At 39.6% G+C, this 14,561-nt stretch overlaps 1 protein-coding gene across 1 annotated transcript in view; it reads right to left on the bottom strand.

Annotated features, from left to right (window-relative positions):
• LOC308083696 (uncharacterized protein) overlaps window positions 1-14,561 on the bottom strand; it is a gene marked incomplete at both ends in the record, with an annotated part of 38,554 nt that overhangs the window by 9,308 nt on the left and 14,685 nt on the right. Inside the window, 3 exons of the mRNA XM_080426009.1 lie at window positions 2,834-2,964; window positions 4,732-4,824; window positions 9,834-9,868. Of these exons, the coding sequence (XP_080282135.1) occupies window positions 2,834-2,964; window positions 4,732-4,824; window positions 9,834-9,868 (259 nt within the window). The remainder of the gene's footprint in view (window positions 1-2,833; window positions 2,965-4,731; window positions 4,825-9,833; window positions 9,869-14,561) is intronic.

The following is a 14,561-nucleotide window of genomic DNA, read 5'->3' as shown; positions in this document are numbered from 1 at the left end:
CACTCACATAAGACACTTGATTAAAGAAATGATATCATATTATGGGAAAGTATATCACGAGGAAAACTTGAGAGAATATCAGTTTCCATTATAGCAAGCGTTTTCAAACTGATGGTCCGTGGACCACTGGTGGTCTAAATGTGGTCCCTGACCATGCATTTAGTAATGTAGGAAAGTGATTTATTTTCTGTCCACTAGTTGAGAAACAGTGAACTGAATGACCTGGTGAGTGGTGACCAATGATGACCGTCAATGTAGTCATTTACTGGGAAGTTTGAGGTCAAGAAATTTCACAGAAATGGGAGTTGGAATCTCAAGAAGGGGAAGTGCACCGGATTTCCTGCTTGAGTCATTATTTAATTTCAAGCTTTTTTTTTAATGTGAGCTGGGAGTGAGTTAAAAATGGAGTTGGCTGTCTCTAGAGAAAACGGCTAAATAAAATATGAGATGTGCCTTCCGTTTAGACCAGTGGTTCTCAACCGGTGGTCTGGGGGGGGTTCAAGGTGGTCCCCAGCTAAATGAAGGAGAGTTGGTAACTAAATGGACCCTTATAGATCTTTAACTCTTGAGAGCGTAAAATGTATTTTTTTTTTTTTACACTCAAGTTACATTATTGTTAACACATCGACCGCCAGAGGTTAATCTCATAATGTACTCACCAGTGCCAAGGTGTTTTTTTTTTTTTTTTGTTTTTTTCATGTCGCCATAGATCTTGTTAAAATCCTTAAGATTGAGATTGAGCCGGTCTGTTTACATCCGCGAGATCTCCCTGTATCTCCCAGTGAAGATCGCGTGTCAAACGGGGCATCCATGTTTGAGTTAGAGCGGATTACGTTAAACAGTGAAATGCGAGGAGAAAAAACTACAGGAAGAGAATTGAGTTTCAGTTTCGTCTGTAGAACGAGGGCGGACGTGATCGTCAAAACCGGATCCCAAATAATTCCGTTTCCGGTCATCAAACCGGAAACGGAAGTGGATCAAAAAAATTCCGAAAGTGCACCCGGACCGCGCATGCGCGAAAAGACCGTAGCCCTACGGGCTCTACGGGCTCGGCGCTTAACAGTTGGATTTAACGGACCGTAGGACTACGTTCTTGGCGGTTAATGTGTTAAACATCTGCATTACTCAATTAAATAATTGTTATTTTTTAATCAACATTTGCCTGTTATCTTTCCTATGGTATATCAATACAGCATGGAATTATCGTATCCAACGATAACAAAATACCTAATAAAAGTTTTGGGTCTGAGAGGCTAAATCTCATCAAATGGTGGTCCGTGGCTCAAATGCCAATTAAATAATGGACATTGATATGAAAAGGATTGAAAACCACTGGTTTAGAGAGGGCAACAGCATTTTCGGGGGTTGAAACCGCACACCAAAGTGAAACCCCCTTCTTTTTTTTCTTTTTTTTTTATCCCGCGATTTTTGTAACCCATTTTTTTCACCCGGTGCCAATTTCCTAAGTGATCCTGGGCGCTACACCAGCCCTACACCAGCATTACACCAGTCCCCCACAGTAGGGAGGCCAGGGCCGAGCTCATGCTTCCTTCAGGCATGAGAGCCAACTGACCTTCTTGTCACCTGTCAGGGGGGAGTTTCCCTGGTTGGACGTAGCGCGTGGAAGGAACACGTTATTCCAACCAGTTCCCTTCCCCTCCATCAGGCGCCCCGGTTGTCATGGGGGAGGCGGTATAGTGACCAGGATTACTACATGTTTTTGTGAGGGTATTAACAACCCTAGGAGACACGGGCAGAACATGCAAACTCCACACAGAGTAGGCCCTTTCGCCAACCCCACCTAGGGTATGGGCGCTGATGACGCGGAGGAGCAGACACGCCCCCAGCGCCCACAGCGTCCCCCGGCGGGAATCGAACCCAGGACCTTCTAGCTGTGAGGCGACAGCGCTACCGACTGCGCCACCGTGCCTCCAACCCCCTTCTTTGAAAACGCTCTACCTCGTTGTCTCCATGTAAACAGGCAGTACGGGGGAAACCGCAAAACGTGTGACGTCATGGCTCACGGCGCATATGCTATTACATTGGTGTAAACAAACAGCTGTGATAGGAAGTAGAACGGAAGTGGTTCTACGCATGCGTGACTGGTCTATCTGGCAGCGCATCACACCGCCACCTAGCCACCTGGCATGCACACTACAGCGTTTTCAATCAATGTATTGCGTCTCCGTGTAAACGCAGAATAAAAAGTGAGAACGCAAACGGCACTTTGTGGTTTTCTGATCTGGTCGTGTAAACGTGGCCTGGGAAAGCCCTGTCACACCAGGTGCGTTTCTTTGTCGAAGGCAGTGGTGTAAACTAACTAAGTACATTTACTCAAGTACTGTACTTAAGTAAAATGTTGAGGCATTTTTACTTACTACTGGAGTATTTCCAATTTTCTGTACTTTTACTTCTGCTCCACTCCATCTCAAAGGAATATATTGTACTTTTACTCCACTACAATTATTTGAAAACTTTAGTTACTATTTACATTGTAGATTTTGATTATTATTACAAAACATACATTAACCGCTTCAGCCCCACATACATTTCGGCCATTTGAAAATAGCCGATCTACAAGCTAATGCGACGCATTGTGAGCTTGTAGATCTGCTATTTTCAAAAGATTTGTATACATGTTATACAGTTGAAAACATGTGAAATGGGACATTCTGCATAATGGGTACCTTTTACTTTTGGTACTTTAAGTACATTTCAATACCAATAAGTAAATGTTTAATTCCAGACTATCACTTAGTATTTCTACATTGCAGTATTGATACTTTTACTCAAGTAAAACAAAATACTAGTATGGTCGAAGGTATGTACTAACCTTGGGAAGAAGATGCTCTCTACCACCACAAAGTCCTGCATGAGAACGTCCCTCTCTGCCTTCTGACTGAGGCTGCCTACCGTGTGAGTGATGCCCAGCTGGATGGCACCTTTCAGGGCAGACGAGGTGGTCTGGAGAGTATACGACAGAGGCCATGAGTACTGGGACACCCTAATGGATGCTCCGACCGATATATCGCTTGCTGTAGGGTGTGAACCTCGTCATGTCCAAAACCGTTCCTTCTTTATCATTACTTCAAAAACACTTTAAAATAGTGAAAATAGACAATCTTGTAGATCGGCTATTTTCACTTATTTTGTGCGTCACTCTTGTATGATGAAGTAGGGCATTAAAAATTACTTATTTTCTATCAATTACACACCCCATGAGAACCCTGAATTCATGGAGATTTTTTTGTTTTTGTCGCATTCCTAAGCCAATAATTTGATGACCGGAGGAAAGATGCTAATGTCTCCAGTAGGAGACTCCGCAAGTCTCCTACAGGAGACTCCGACGGTCATCAAATTATTGGCTCAGGAATGCGACAAAAACAAAAAAATCTCCATGAATTCAAGGCTTCATGGGGTGTGTAATTGATAGAAAATAAGATTTTTTTTGGGTGAACTACTCCTTTAATTTATGAAAAAAGCATAAAATGTTGAAATATGGAGATATGAGGTTTACGCCCTACAACGACGATATTTAAATTAGCCACTGATTTAAATTCAACAATTGTATTACTTCAAACTAATTTTAAATGTTTATAACAAATTATGACAATTAAAATAAAAATAACACTGTCTGTCAGTTATGTAACATAAGAGATTTAAATAGATTTAAATAGGATTAAATCTGACTTAGGCCAACAAAAAAAATGTAATGGCCTAAATCAGTAAATACTTTGGCCTAAGTCACAAAACCATGTGACTAAGGCAAAACAATATGCCTATTTTGGCCTAAGTCACACTAGGGAGTTAGGCCATTATACTAAAAGGGGAGGGAACAGCATGATCCTTTTCAATTAGGAGGTAGGCGATTTTACCAGAGGTGGCCAGTGTCACGAAGAGCTGACTTAGGCAAAAATATCATTTTCCTCAAAAAATTACTTAGGCCATTAGTTTAGCAAGGTGACGATGTGTTTTTGGTGGAAATAGTGTAGTGGATAAGCAAAGCCTGTGTTGATTTTCGATAATGTCTAATGATATTGTGTCACCATATGTCCGTGACATCATTGCACACATACTCACTTTTGAATGATATTCCGTACATATCATGTGCATACAGTATGTGTATAAAATATGTAATTTAAAAGAACTTAAATAAAAGAGTTTCACAATAACAGTGTTTATTGCAATATTTTGGTGGGACTACCAATTACATATTGTCCAAATACAATGTTATAATTTTGCAAGCATTTTTTTTAATAAGAAATCGTCTCTGGCCAAAATCAAATCAAATGCTTCCGTTTCGAGTGCTGTTTGTATGTTCTTGGCTAGCCTGCAATGTGTTCTGGTGGGGCAAATACCCAATACCTCTCTCTAAATAAACCCAAAACATGATATTTGCATACATTTTATATTTTCATCCATCAATCTTGGGAAAATGGAGGAGCTCAAATTGGTGATTTGGTGCATCCAATTTTAGTTGGCAAATTTGTGTTCATTCAAATATTTTTTGCAGATTAGGAATACTGACACAAGAAACCATACAAGCTACGTTTTGATAGAAAACACACAAAGTGAAATCAATTCATTTGTGGCTGAAATCACTGAAGCTAAACATTTTGATCAAAAGCCTTGATTGTAAACAATCTAGGATGCATGCTGTCATCTGTAGCCTGGGCTCATGTTAGAATCCACACTGGTGTCACTGACCCCCTCCCTCCTGTGTGTTCTTACCTTTTTATAGGTGGTCTCTCCTGTGGTGGTCTCCACCCCACGATGACCGATGGTCTTCTTCATGCTCTGGGCGTTGGCTGAAGAACCAGGCATCTAGCGGGACACAAGCATTGGACACACACTGCTTAATGACAATTATGAACCCATTAAGACCCGATTCTACAAATCTTTTTCGATCTACACCAAATCTTTTCGGCCAAAAATTGCAGATCTACAAGCTCACAACGTGAGATTGAACGTGTGAGCTTGTAGATCGGTTATTTTTGCCGAATGTTGACCCCAGAATAGGGATGCTATTTCACTTTTGTTTTTTAATGGGTCATTTTACTCAGGCTTTTGGGAGCACCCCAGACAGTTTTGCTTGATTCAGTATTTAGAAATGTGATATTAATTTTATCAGACACGCCCCCTTCCTATACAAACCCATTGTAACTCACAACTCCATTTTAACCATATTAGATTAATCGGAAACACCCGTCCTTGGTGACTGATATTGTCCTTCCAATACGTGAGAAAAAAAATACTTTTTTCATTTATTTTTAATATTTTTGGGGGGAAATGAAAAAAATTAAATAAAATTAAATAAACTGTCTGGGGGGCTCACAAAAGCCTGAGTAGAAGATAAAATGACCCCAAAAAGTTTTTATAGTGAAATATCCCTTTAAGTGCAATGGAAATGGATATTCTCTTGCGTTTTTTCTGTGACATACTGTATCTGTGGGAAAGATTTACATATTTACATACCGTAATATGAAATAAATGTAAGGTAAATATAAAGTAACAATGTAATTCAGGGATGCCGTGGATGAAAAAAGTCATTTACAGGCATGATCTGAGCCAAAACTAAAAGTTTGAGAACCACTGTAAGTGGTTATTAAAGACACTCTGTCACATTCCACTGCAGCTTTTCTATAATGACTGTACACATTTATCAGTGGCTGCCTGTTTGACCTATTAGCATGAGAAAAAGAAAAGAACACTGTCAAATAATAATTCAAGACTAAAATAAATTAATCTATCAATCAAAATAGCTGATCTACAGCTACTATAAAAAAAAAAAAAGCCCTAACCCAAAAAAGTAAAAAGAAAATAGGGCTGTTCTTATACCTAAAGTGTAAAAAATATGGTTCATATTTATGGTACAATGTGGTATGTATACTTTGTCACAATAACAATAATGACAACGACGACAATATTGTTATTATTACCATTATTATAATAAGGGCTGAAGCAACATAAATAATGTGAAATGAAAAATGTCAGGAGGGAGGTGACCAAAACAAACAACACACAAACACACAAGAACATGGAGAGTAGTGTGTGTGTTTGCAGTGAAGCTGCTTCTCTTGTTTCAGAGCTGACTGAGTCAACATTGACTTTACGCAACAGGAGACTGTGTTGCACACACTTCTGACAGCTTGTCAACAAGCAACTGTCTGAGTCCATGTTAACACATTCAATCCGAGAACGCATCTGTGTGTCATTTTTAGATTTCTTTGGCTATTCAAAAATAGCAGACATACAAGCTGTGCCACGCTATGAGCTTGTATATCTGCTATTTTTTTTTAATCTTGAAAATTCGTGCAAATCTTTGAATATATATATTTATTTAAAGCAAACATTTGTAACTCAAATCGTATTGCTTCTGGGGATTCTACAAATGGCTTCTAAATCCTAACCATTAAAAAACTATGCTGCTATATAATCAGTGGTTCTCACACCTTTTCATGTCAAGGACCACCCAAAATGTGTCCGCCTCAAAATATTTTGTTCCAGGGACCCCCCCCCCCCAGAAGCAAAGATTTGCACACAAAAATAGCAATACATCTGCTATTTTTAATCTAAAAATGACACACAGATGCGTTACCCGGTCTTAATGGGTTAACGCTGTAAACACATGCATTCAAACTGCAGTGTGACTGGAATCCATTTCAATGCAGGCTTGAGTTCTAAGTTCCGGGAATTCTTGGATTTGGCTGACACACACACTTTTTGTTGGTTTCTTTTTTTGCTTTGCCCAAGTCATGTCGAGCACTTGCTTCTCAAACCTTTTCATGTCAAGGACCCCAAAATGAATATGTATTTGGCCGTGGACACCCATAAATGGTTCTACACATTTTTCACATCGTAACCTTTTAAGACCGGGAACGCATCCGTGTGATTTTAAGATTTCTTTGGCTATTAAAAAATATCAGATATACAAGCTTGTAGATCTGCTATTTTTTTTTAAATCATGAAAATGAGTGGAAATCTTTGAATTCTACAATTCTTTGATTCTACAAATGTCCTCTAAATCTCTAACAGTTTTCTGAAAAAAAAAACATGTTGCTGTAAACACGAATCCACAGACGCGCTGCCTGTAGCTGCCTGTAGGCGGCCATTGCTGCGGTGTCGCGTCCGCGGAGTGTTGACACCGCAGCAATGGCTGCGCGCAGGGCAGTGCTCTGTGGATTCGTGTATATCAATGGTGCTTAACTCATTGAGTGCCCAATTTATTTCTGGCTATTTCTGGCCAGTGCCAAAAAAAAAAAGTGCTTTGGAAGCAGCCTTTTTCAGTTATAAGTTAAACAAGGAGTGGATGGAGCTGCAAATCTTCAGATAATGATATCTTGTTTTTTTTTGTTTTTTTACTTTTTTTTTCAAAAACACGTGAAACGCGTGATTGGCACGTTGCACCATAGAGGTAAAACACGTGAAACACGTGAATGGCACTCAATTAGTTAAAACCTTCTTCATGTCAAGGGCCTCCTAAAATTATATGTATTTGGCCGCGGAGGCAAAGAGTTAAAAATGTTCGCTTTAAAAAATATATATTCAAAGATTTGCACACATTTTCAAACTTACATTTTTTTTTCAGATCTACAAGCTCATAGCGCGGCACTCGGGAGTGAGCTTGTATATCTGCTATTTTTTAATAGCCAAAGTATAAAATAATGTTTTTTTGCTAAAAATAAAAACGACGTTCTGAGCTTGTAGATCCAGAATTTTAATATCTATAGGGCTTAAGCAGGGAATAGGAGAAGCATCATTAATCAATACAAGCTCAATACTATACTACATATTAGCTAGTTCCAACCTTGCAATTTGATTGGCTGAGAGGCATTCTAATAAGAATATCTGTCCATATAGTGCTCCTCCTAACGCATCCAACCTTGTTTACATTACCTGTAACCTAGCAACCTTTTTCTTTGCCTTTTTTCACTTCTCTAATCATAAATCCTTAGTAAAACTGTGGTATAACTGCAATAATACACTGAAGGTCATGTATTATGTAAGCTGTTATGCACACCACTGCCAATATCTCATGTTATTAGCATTCCCTCTCTGGATTATTGCTTAAAAAAAACAAGTACTTTGGGAACACCGATTAGCAATTTGAGGGCAAGAATTACTCATTTGGAGGGCAACAATGATTCATTTCAGCAAAATACTTGATTGAAATATTCTCCTCTAAAGGATAATGTAGGCATGTGACAGGCCTACGTAGGCGTTTTGGACAGAATCTGTAGGAGTAATAGCAAATTTTTTTTTTGCACAAATCAGCCTCCTGGTGGCGCTCTGCAGATGTGAAATATTTGGGGTAGAGGTTCTGAATTGGCATCAAGGGAGTGTGTGTGCACAGTTTCCCAGCGGCCGAGCCAACGGTGCCGGAGATTAGCTGTTCACAGACAGACAGACAGACAGACACACACACACGGACACACGAACGGACAGAGTGCAAAACATATTCTCGCCATGCCTTTCGGCTTGGCGGAGACAAAAATAGCAGAAATAGCAGATCTACAAGCTTACAAAGCGTCACAAAGCTATTTCTGCTATTTTTACATGTATAAAATTATTAAATATTTCAATTTCTTTGTATATTCACTTATTTTTCATATCTGCCCTGTGCAATATTTGATTCTGAAGCCTAAAAGGCTTCATATGTTCCAAAGTTCAACGCCAAACACACAATTGGGGCGGCAGTGGTTCAGGGGTAGAGTGGCCGGGTAGAGTGAAATGGAAACCGCAAGGTTCCCAGTTCGATCCCGGGCTTGGGCGCTCCCCCAGAGTTAGTGTAGAAGTGTCCTTGAGCAAGACGCTGAACCCCTAATTGCTCCCGATGAGCAGGTTGGTGCCTTCTATGGTTTCTTCCGCCATCGGTGTATGAATGTGTGTGTGAATGGGTGAATGGCACAATCAATGTAAAGCGCTTTGGATGAAATCGCTATCAATGTACAGCGCTTTGGATAAAATCGCTATATAAATGCACCATTTACAATTAAATCGTTAATCGCAATTATTGGGTCACAATTAATCGTCAACTTAAATTTGTAATGGTGACAGCTCTAGATCTACGTGTATCTTACAGCTATATCACTTTCAGACAACACCTCATGTCAGACAAGCATCAACTTGCTGTGTTTGGCAGCATCAGGGCAAACTCACACCCTCAATTAATGAAAGAATGACACATCATTGGAAAATACACCTTCATGCTTACTGCATGTGGTAATTCAAAGATACTTTACAGCAGTGGTTCCCAAACTGGGGGTCGGGACTCCCCAGAGGGGTTACCAAATTATTTTGGTGGGCCCCCAGTTGATTAGCTTAATGTGCAACATTGTTTTCTCACGCAACAGTAAAACAAACCAACATACAGTATAAGTATATATAGGGTATCTGCACATTTCTAAAGAGAAATGTTTTCTATTTAATGACTTTTAAGACCTTTTTAATACCAAATTGTCCAAATTGTCAAACATTACGTAAAAAAGAGGCAAACATTGTGAAAATAGCCAAACTACAAGCTAAGTGCGAGGCGTTGTGAGCTTGTAGCTCGGCTATTTTCACAATATGTATCTTTGGAACCGAGTCAAACTAAATGTAATGCTACAATTCAAAGTGCTTGTCAGGCTGGGGGGTCCCCAGTTCAAATATGATTATTTTTGGGGGGTCGTGGCCTGAAAAGTTTGGGAACCCTTGCTTTACAGGAAGAAAGCAACATCACTAAACCCCAATTTGTCTCTCCAATATAGCTACTGTGTTATGTTCCCAAAAACAGGCATTGCGACTGTTGTTATGTTCCCAAAAACAGGCATTGCGACTGTGTCAGGCCCTACCTCTGGAGAAGCCATTTTCCGGTTCCCCATCGATCCTGATGGAGAGAGAGAAAGAGACAGAAGTTACACTGTATTCTTTTTATTTACTGTTTTGTTCATTTCAAGTCTATTTATTTTTTATTCTTTGACAGGAGTTCCCCCAGGGCTCAATACAAGGCCCCCCTCCTGTTTTCTAAATATCATCCCCGAAAATAGCCGATCTACAAGCTCACAATGTTGTTGTGAGCTTGTAGATCTGCTGTTTTCACCGAATGGTTGCCCCAGAATAGAGTTAAAGTGGTTAACCAAGAAAACAACAACAACAAGAGATAAGTCATTTTGAGAGAAACCCCGTGAGGCATTCTGCCAGAACCTTCTTAGTAAGCACTTAAACAAGTCCAGTCACTTTATCCCAGATGGGAAACTTGGCTTGCAACATGTTTTCAGCTTAGTTGTGACCAGTGTTGCCAGATTTAGCAAGAGAAATAAGCAACCAGGTCTATGAAAACAAGCCCGAAAGAAGTGACTAGGCCACATTAGCACTTTAAAACTATATACAAGATTTGTTTTCTGCTTGTAGATCTGCTATTTTCAAAAGAATCTTGGGGGAAAAGTGAAACATTTAAATATTTGAAATATTTAAAAAGATCTGGTACCGGAGTTATATATTCCCAGATGGGGAGAAATATTCTCAGATGGGGATAAACGGACAATTACATATTAATTTGGGGGTCCTTGACATGAAATTGTTTGAGAATCACTGGTTTAAACATTATGAAACAAATCCAAATAAGCAACTATAAACAAGCCCTAATAAGCAAAAAAACAACAGAAAAACAAGCCCAAAGTTGCTTATACTAAGCGGACATGGCAACACTAGTTGTGATGATCATGTTAGAATTCTATCCTGACACAGCGCTGTCTGCCTGCCTTACTCTTCCCACCATGCAGCCAAGGCCGTTAAACATTGAAACATTCAGGTCAGGCAGGCTATAAAACAGGCAGTCATCCCACATAATTATCGTCGCTGTCGGGTAGAAACCTTGTATGTCCAAAGGCGTTACTTTTCAGGAAATGAAAAAAAAAGCTGTGTTCCAATGGATCCAATGGAGTTATTATTTATTATTTTTGCATTGGTTCAATATGTATAACCCCCCCCACACACACACACACACACACTTGTGAGCTTGTAGAACTACTCCTTTGATTCATGAAGATTATTTATTTTCTTTAAGTTGAAATATGGAGATACAAGGTTTCTGCCTGACAACAATATCCAACAGAGTGCTTGTAAATCAGCAGAATCTGAATGTAGGTTGTGTGCTGCGACACAACATCTCACTGTTCAACCAAGGAGAAGCCGAGGGCAGTTAGTGTTTTTGTGCAGCCAAAGACACAGCAACACTTCTGTATTGCTTCTGTACTTTGAGCATTTTATGGGTGATTTCGGCAAGTCTCCACTTTCACACAGAGGGCAATGCAAGAGAGCAAGTTATCTGCTTTAACCCATTAAGACCTGAGGCCGATTCTACAAAGGTCTTCTAAATCCTAACAGTTTTCTGAAAAACGTTGCTACAGTATATCAGTGGTGCTCAAAACTTTTGCATGTTAAGGAACACCCAAAATGGTATGTATTTGGCCGTGGACCCCCATCTCAAAATATTTTGTTCCAGGGACCCCCCCCCCCCCCAGAAGCAAAGATTTGAGTTAAAAATGTTTAAAAAAAAATTATATATATATATATATATATATATATATATATATACACACACAAGTAAGACGCGCAAACGCGCGAAGCGAACGCAGCTCGAAAATGTTGTGTATTTACGGAGTTGTAATCCGTGTTATTTCACCGTGATGGGGAGAGCGTAGAGAGAAAGTCACGTGACTGCCTCCGCCTCGTATTGAAGTTAATGGGGGGGATATGGTTCTCCTATGCACAGAGTTTCGGAGTTCCTAGTCATCTATGCACGGAATTGCCGTTTGTCAATCCGTGCTATTTCACCGTGTTTGGGGGGCGATCGGGTTGGTTTCATAGTAAGCTCCACACTGAGATCTGTCAGCAGCCAATGAGAGCGTGAGTCACATGGGGCAGGCAGTGCACACAGAGACACACACACACAACCCGAGCAAGGTTTCATAGTAAGCTCCACTTCGCGCTGAGGCGCGCTGCGTTCGCAAATTATATATTCAAAGATTTGCACAAATGTCGGTATCTCTGCATTGATATTGGTCAATATAACCATGGAAAATTATTTGTTAAATTCCAATATCGATATTGGTCGAAAATATGACCACGGAAATGATGTTATCGGCCAATATAGGTTGATATAGTTGTTTATTGGCCCAGAAAATATCTATTTTGTGCATCCCTAATGGCATCAGATATATCATTTGTTGCTGCCATTACAGGCAGATTAACATCTAGGCATTTGCTGAGTGACTTGTAGATCTGCTATTTTTGAAAAATGTCTTAAACATTTTAAACTCAACTCTTTGCTTCTGGGGATTCTACAAATGTCTTCTAAATCCTAACAGCGATGGGACGCATTGTGAGTCGGTAGATTGTCGATATTTCTGACATTTCTTGACCACTTTTAACAATTTTTGACAACAGGTAAAATAAATGGTAAATGGTGCATTTATAAAGCGCTTTTATCCAAAGCGCATTACATAGATTGTGCATTACATTCACCCATTCACACACACATTCATACACCGATGGCGGAGGAAACCATGCAAGGCACCAACCTGCTCATCAGTGTCTTGCTCAAGGACACTTCGACACTACTCTGGGGGAGCCCGGGATCGAACTGGGAACCTCACGGTTGCCATCCGGCCACTCTACCCCTGAGCTACCCAGTGGTAAATAATTACTTAATGGTCAAGAGATTAAGCGCCATGTTTCACGATTCATTGACATTATTGGGAACAACCGCTTGAGATGAACCATCTTGTTTTCAAGGGGGTCCATAAATTACAAAATTCATACATTTAGACAATTCAAACATCACCAACCAAACAAATTAAACAAAACATATAACAATAACCAAACAACAACAACAACAACACCACAGAGCACATAAATGGATCATTGCGTCATACAGTAGATCTGTTGTTATAATGATTATTTAGTCAAAGCAAAGCATGAACAGGTCATCTCAAGGTGAGAGGACAGCGCAGTTTTAAACTGAAAAGATGTTATTGACCGAATATGAACAGGTAGATTGTTCCAGTCAGAGGGAGCTTTAAATCCTTTAAAAAGGATGTTTTGGCAACTGATTTAGATACTCTTGGAACATCAAAGAAACCCGTGCTCAATGTCTCAGTTGATGTTTAGAAGTGAAATAAATCACACAAATCACAATATTCAATGTTTTTGGTGCAGCATTAATGCTAGGAGTTATTTTTGGGGTGAGCTACAATGTATGGGCTATATCAGGCTTAATCCATTTAGACCGGGAACGCATCTGTGTAATTTTAGATATTAGATATTCAAAAATAGCAGATCTACAAGCTCATGGTGCAGCGCTTCGAGCTTGTAGATCTGAAAAAAAGAAAAAAAAAGAAAATATATTTTTTTAAGCGAACATTTTAAAACTTCTGGGGATTCTACAAATGTCTTCTAAATCCTAACAGTTTTCTGAAAAACTATTGTTGCTAAATATCAGTGGTTCTCAAACTTTTTCATGTCAAGGACCACCCAAAATTATATGTATTTGGCCCCTGACCCCCATCTCAAAATATTTAGTTCCAGGGACCCCCCAAAAGCAAAGATTTGAGTTAAAAATGTTTGCTTTAATAAATATATATAGTCAAAGATTTGCAAAAAAATTGCAGATCTACAAGCTCATAGCGCGGCACTCGGTGCCGTGCTATGAGCTTGTAGATCTGCTATTTTTGAATAACTTAAAGTATAAAATAACGGTTATGGCACAAATTTGAAATGACACAGGTGCGTTCCCGGACTGAATGGGATAATGGCGGCCCCAGTTCCTGACTTCTGCTGAACTAGATCTGCTATTCCCCTGAGCAACATGCTCCACATTCACTTTGTTTTATCTCTGTGTGGCTGACAATGATGACTTTCTCTCTCCACTCTCTGGTTCAGTACTTCTCAAAGTGGGGGTCCGGGGACCCCCAGGGCAGGGGGGGGTCCTTGAGGGGGTTCAAGGGGGTCCCCCCCCAGCTAAATGAGTTCACCCATTTAGACCTGAGGCCGATTCAAAGAATGCCTTCTAAAAAGGTTTTCTAAAAAACTTAAGTTGCTATACAGCTAAAACCAAAAACGTTTAATATTGAAAGTATTTGATCATGTATGGGGGTCCCTGACTCCCTGGCATAAAATATTTTCAACTGTGGGTCCGCGGCTAAATACATTAATTTGGGGGTCCTTGACATGAAAGGCTTTGGGAACATTACACTGACTGCACTCTACATTGTGACTAATAATTGTAGTGGCATATACTGTAAATACTCCCCAGATTAATCATGTAATGCTACCTGCTGCCATTTGTTTAAAGATGGTTTACGTGATACTATTTTGTTAATGTAAGTACTAAATAGTTATTATGCTATATTTTGATATTGATATAGCTATAGAGTGTTTGTCCAGTAACCGGGACAAATGTATGTTCCGTTTACTTAACCCATTTAGACCTGAGGACGATTCTAAAAACGCCTTCTAAAACCTAACCTAAGATTTCTGAAAATGTTCAAATTCTTACTAAAAAAAATTATACAACATGA

Source organism: Gymnoscopelus braueri (genome assembly GCF_963280865.1).
Source record: "Gymnoscopelus braueri genome assembly, chromosome: 4".
Taxonomy (NCBI): Eukaryota; Metazoa; Chordata; class Actinopteri; order Myctophiformes; family Myctophidae; genus Gymnoscopelus; species Gymnoscopelus braueri.
This window is presented reverse-complemented; position numbering and strand designations above follow the sequence as displayed.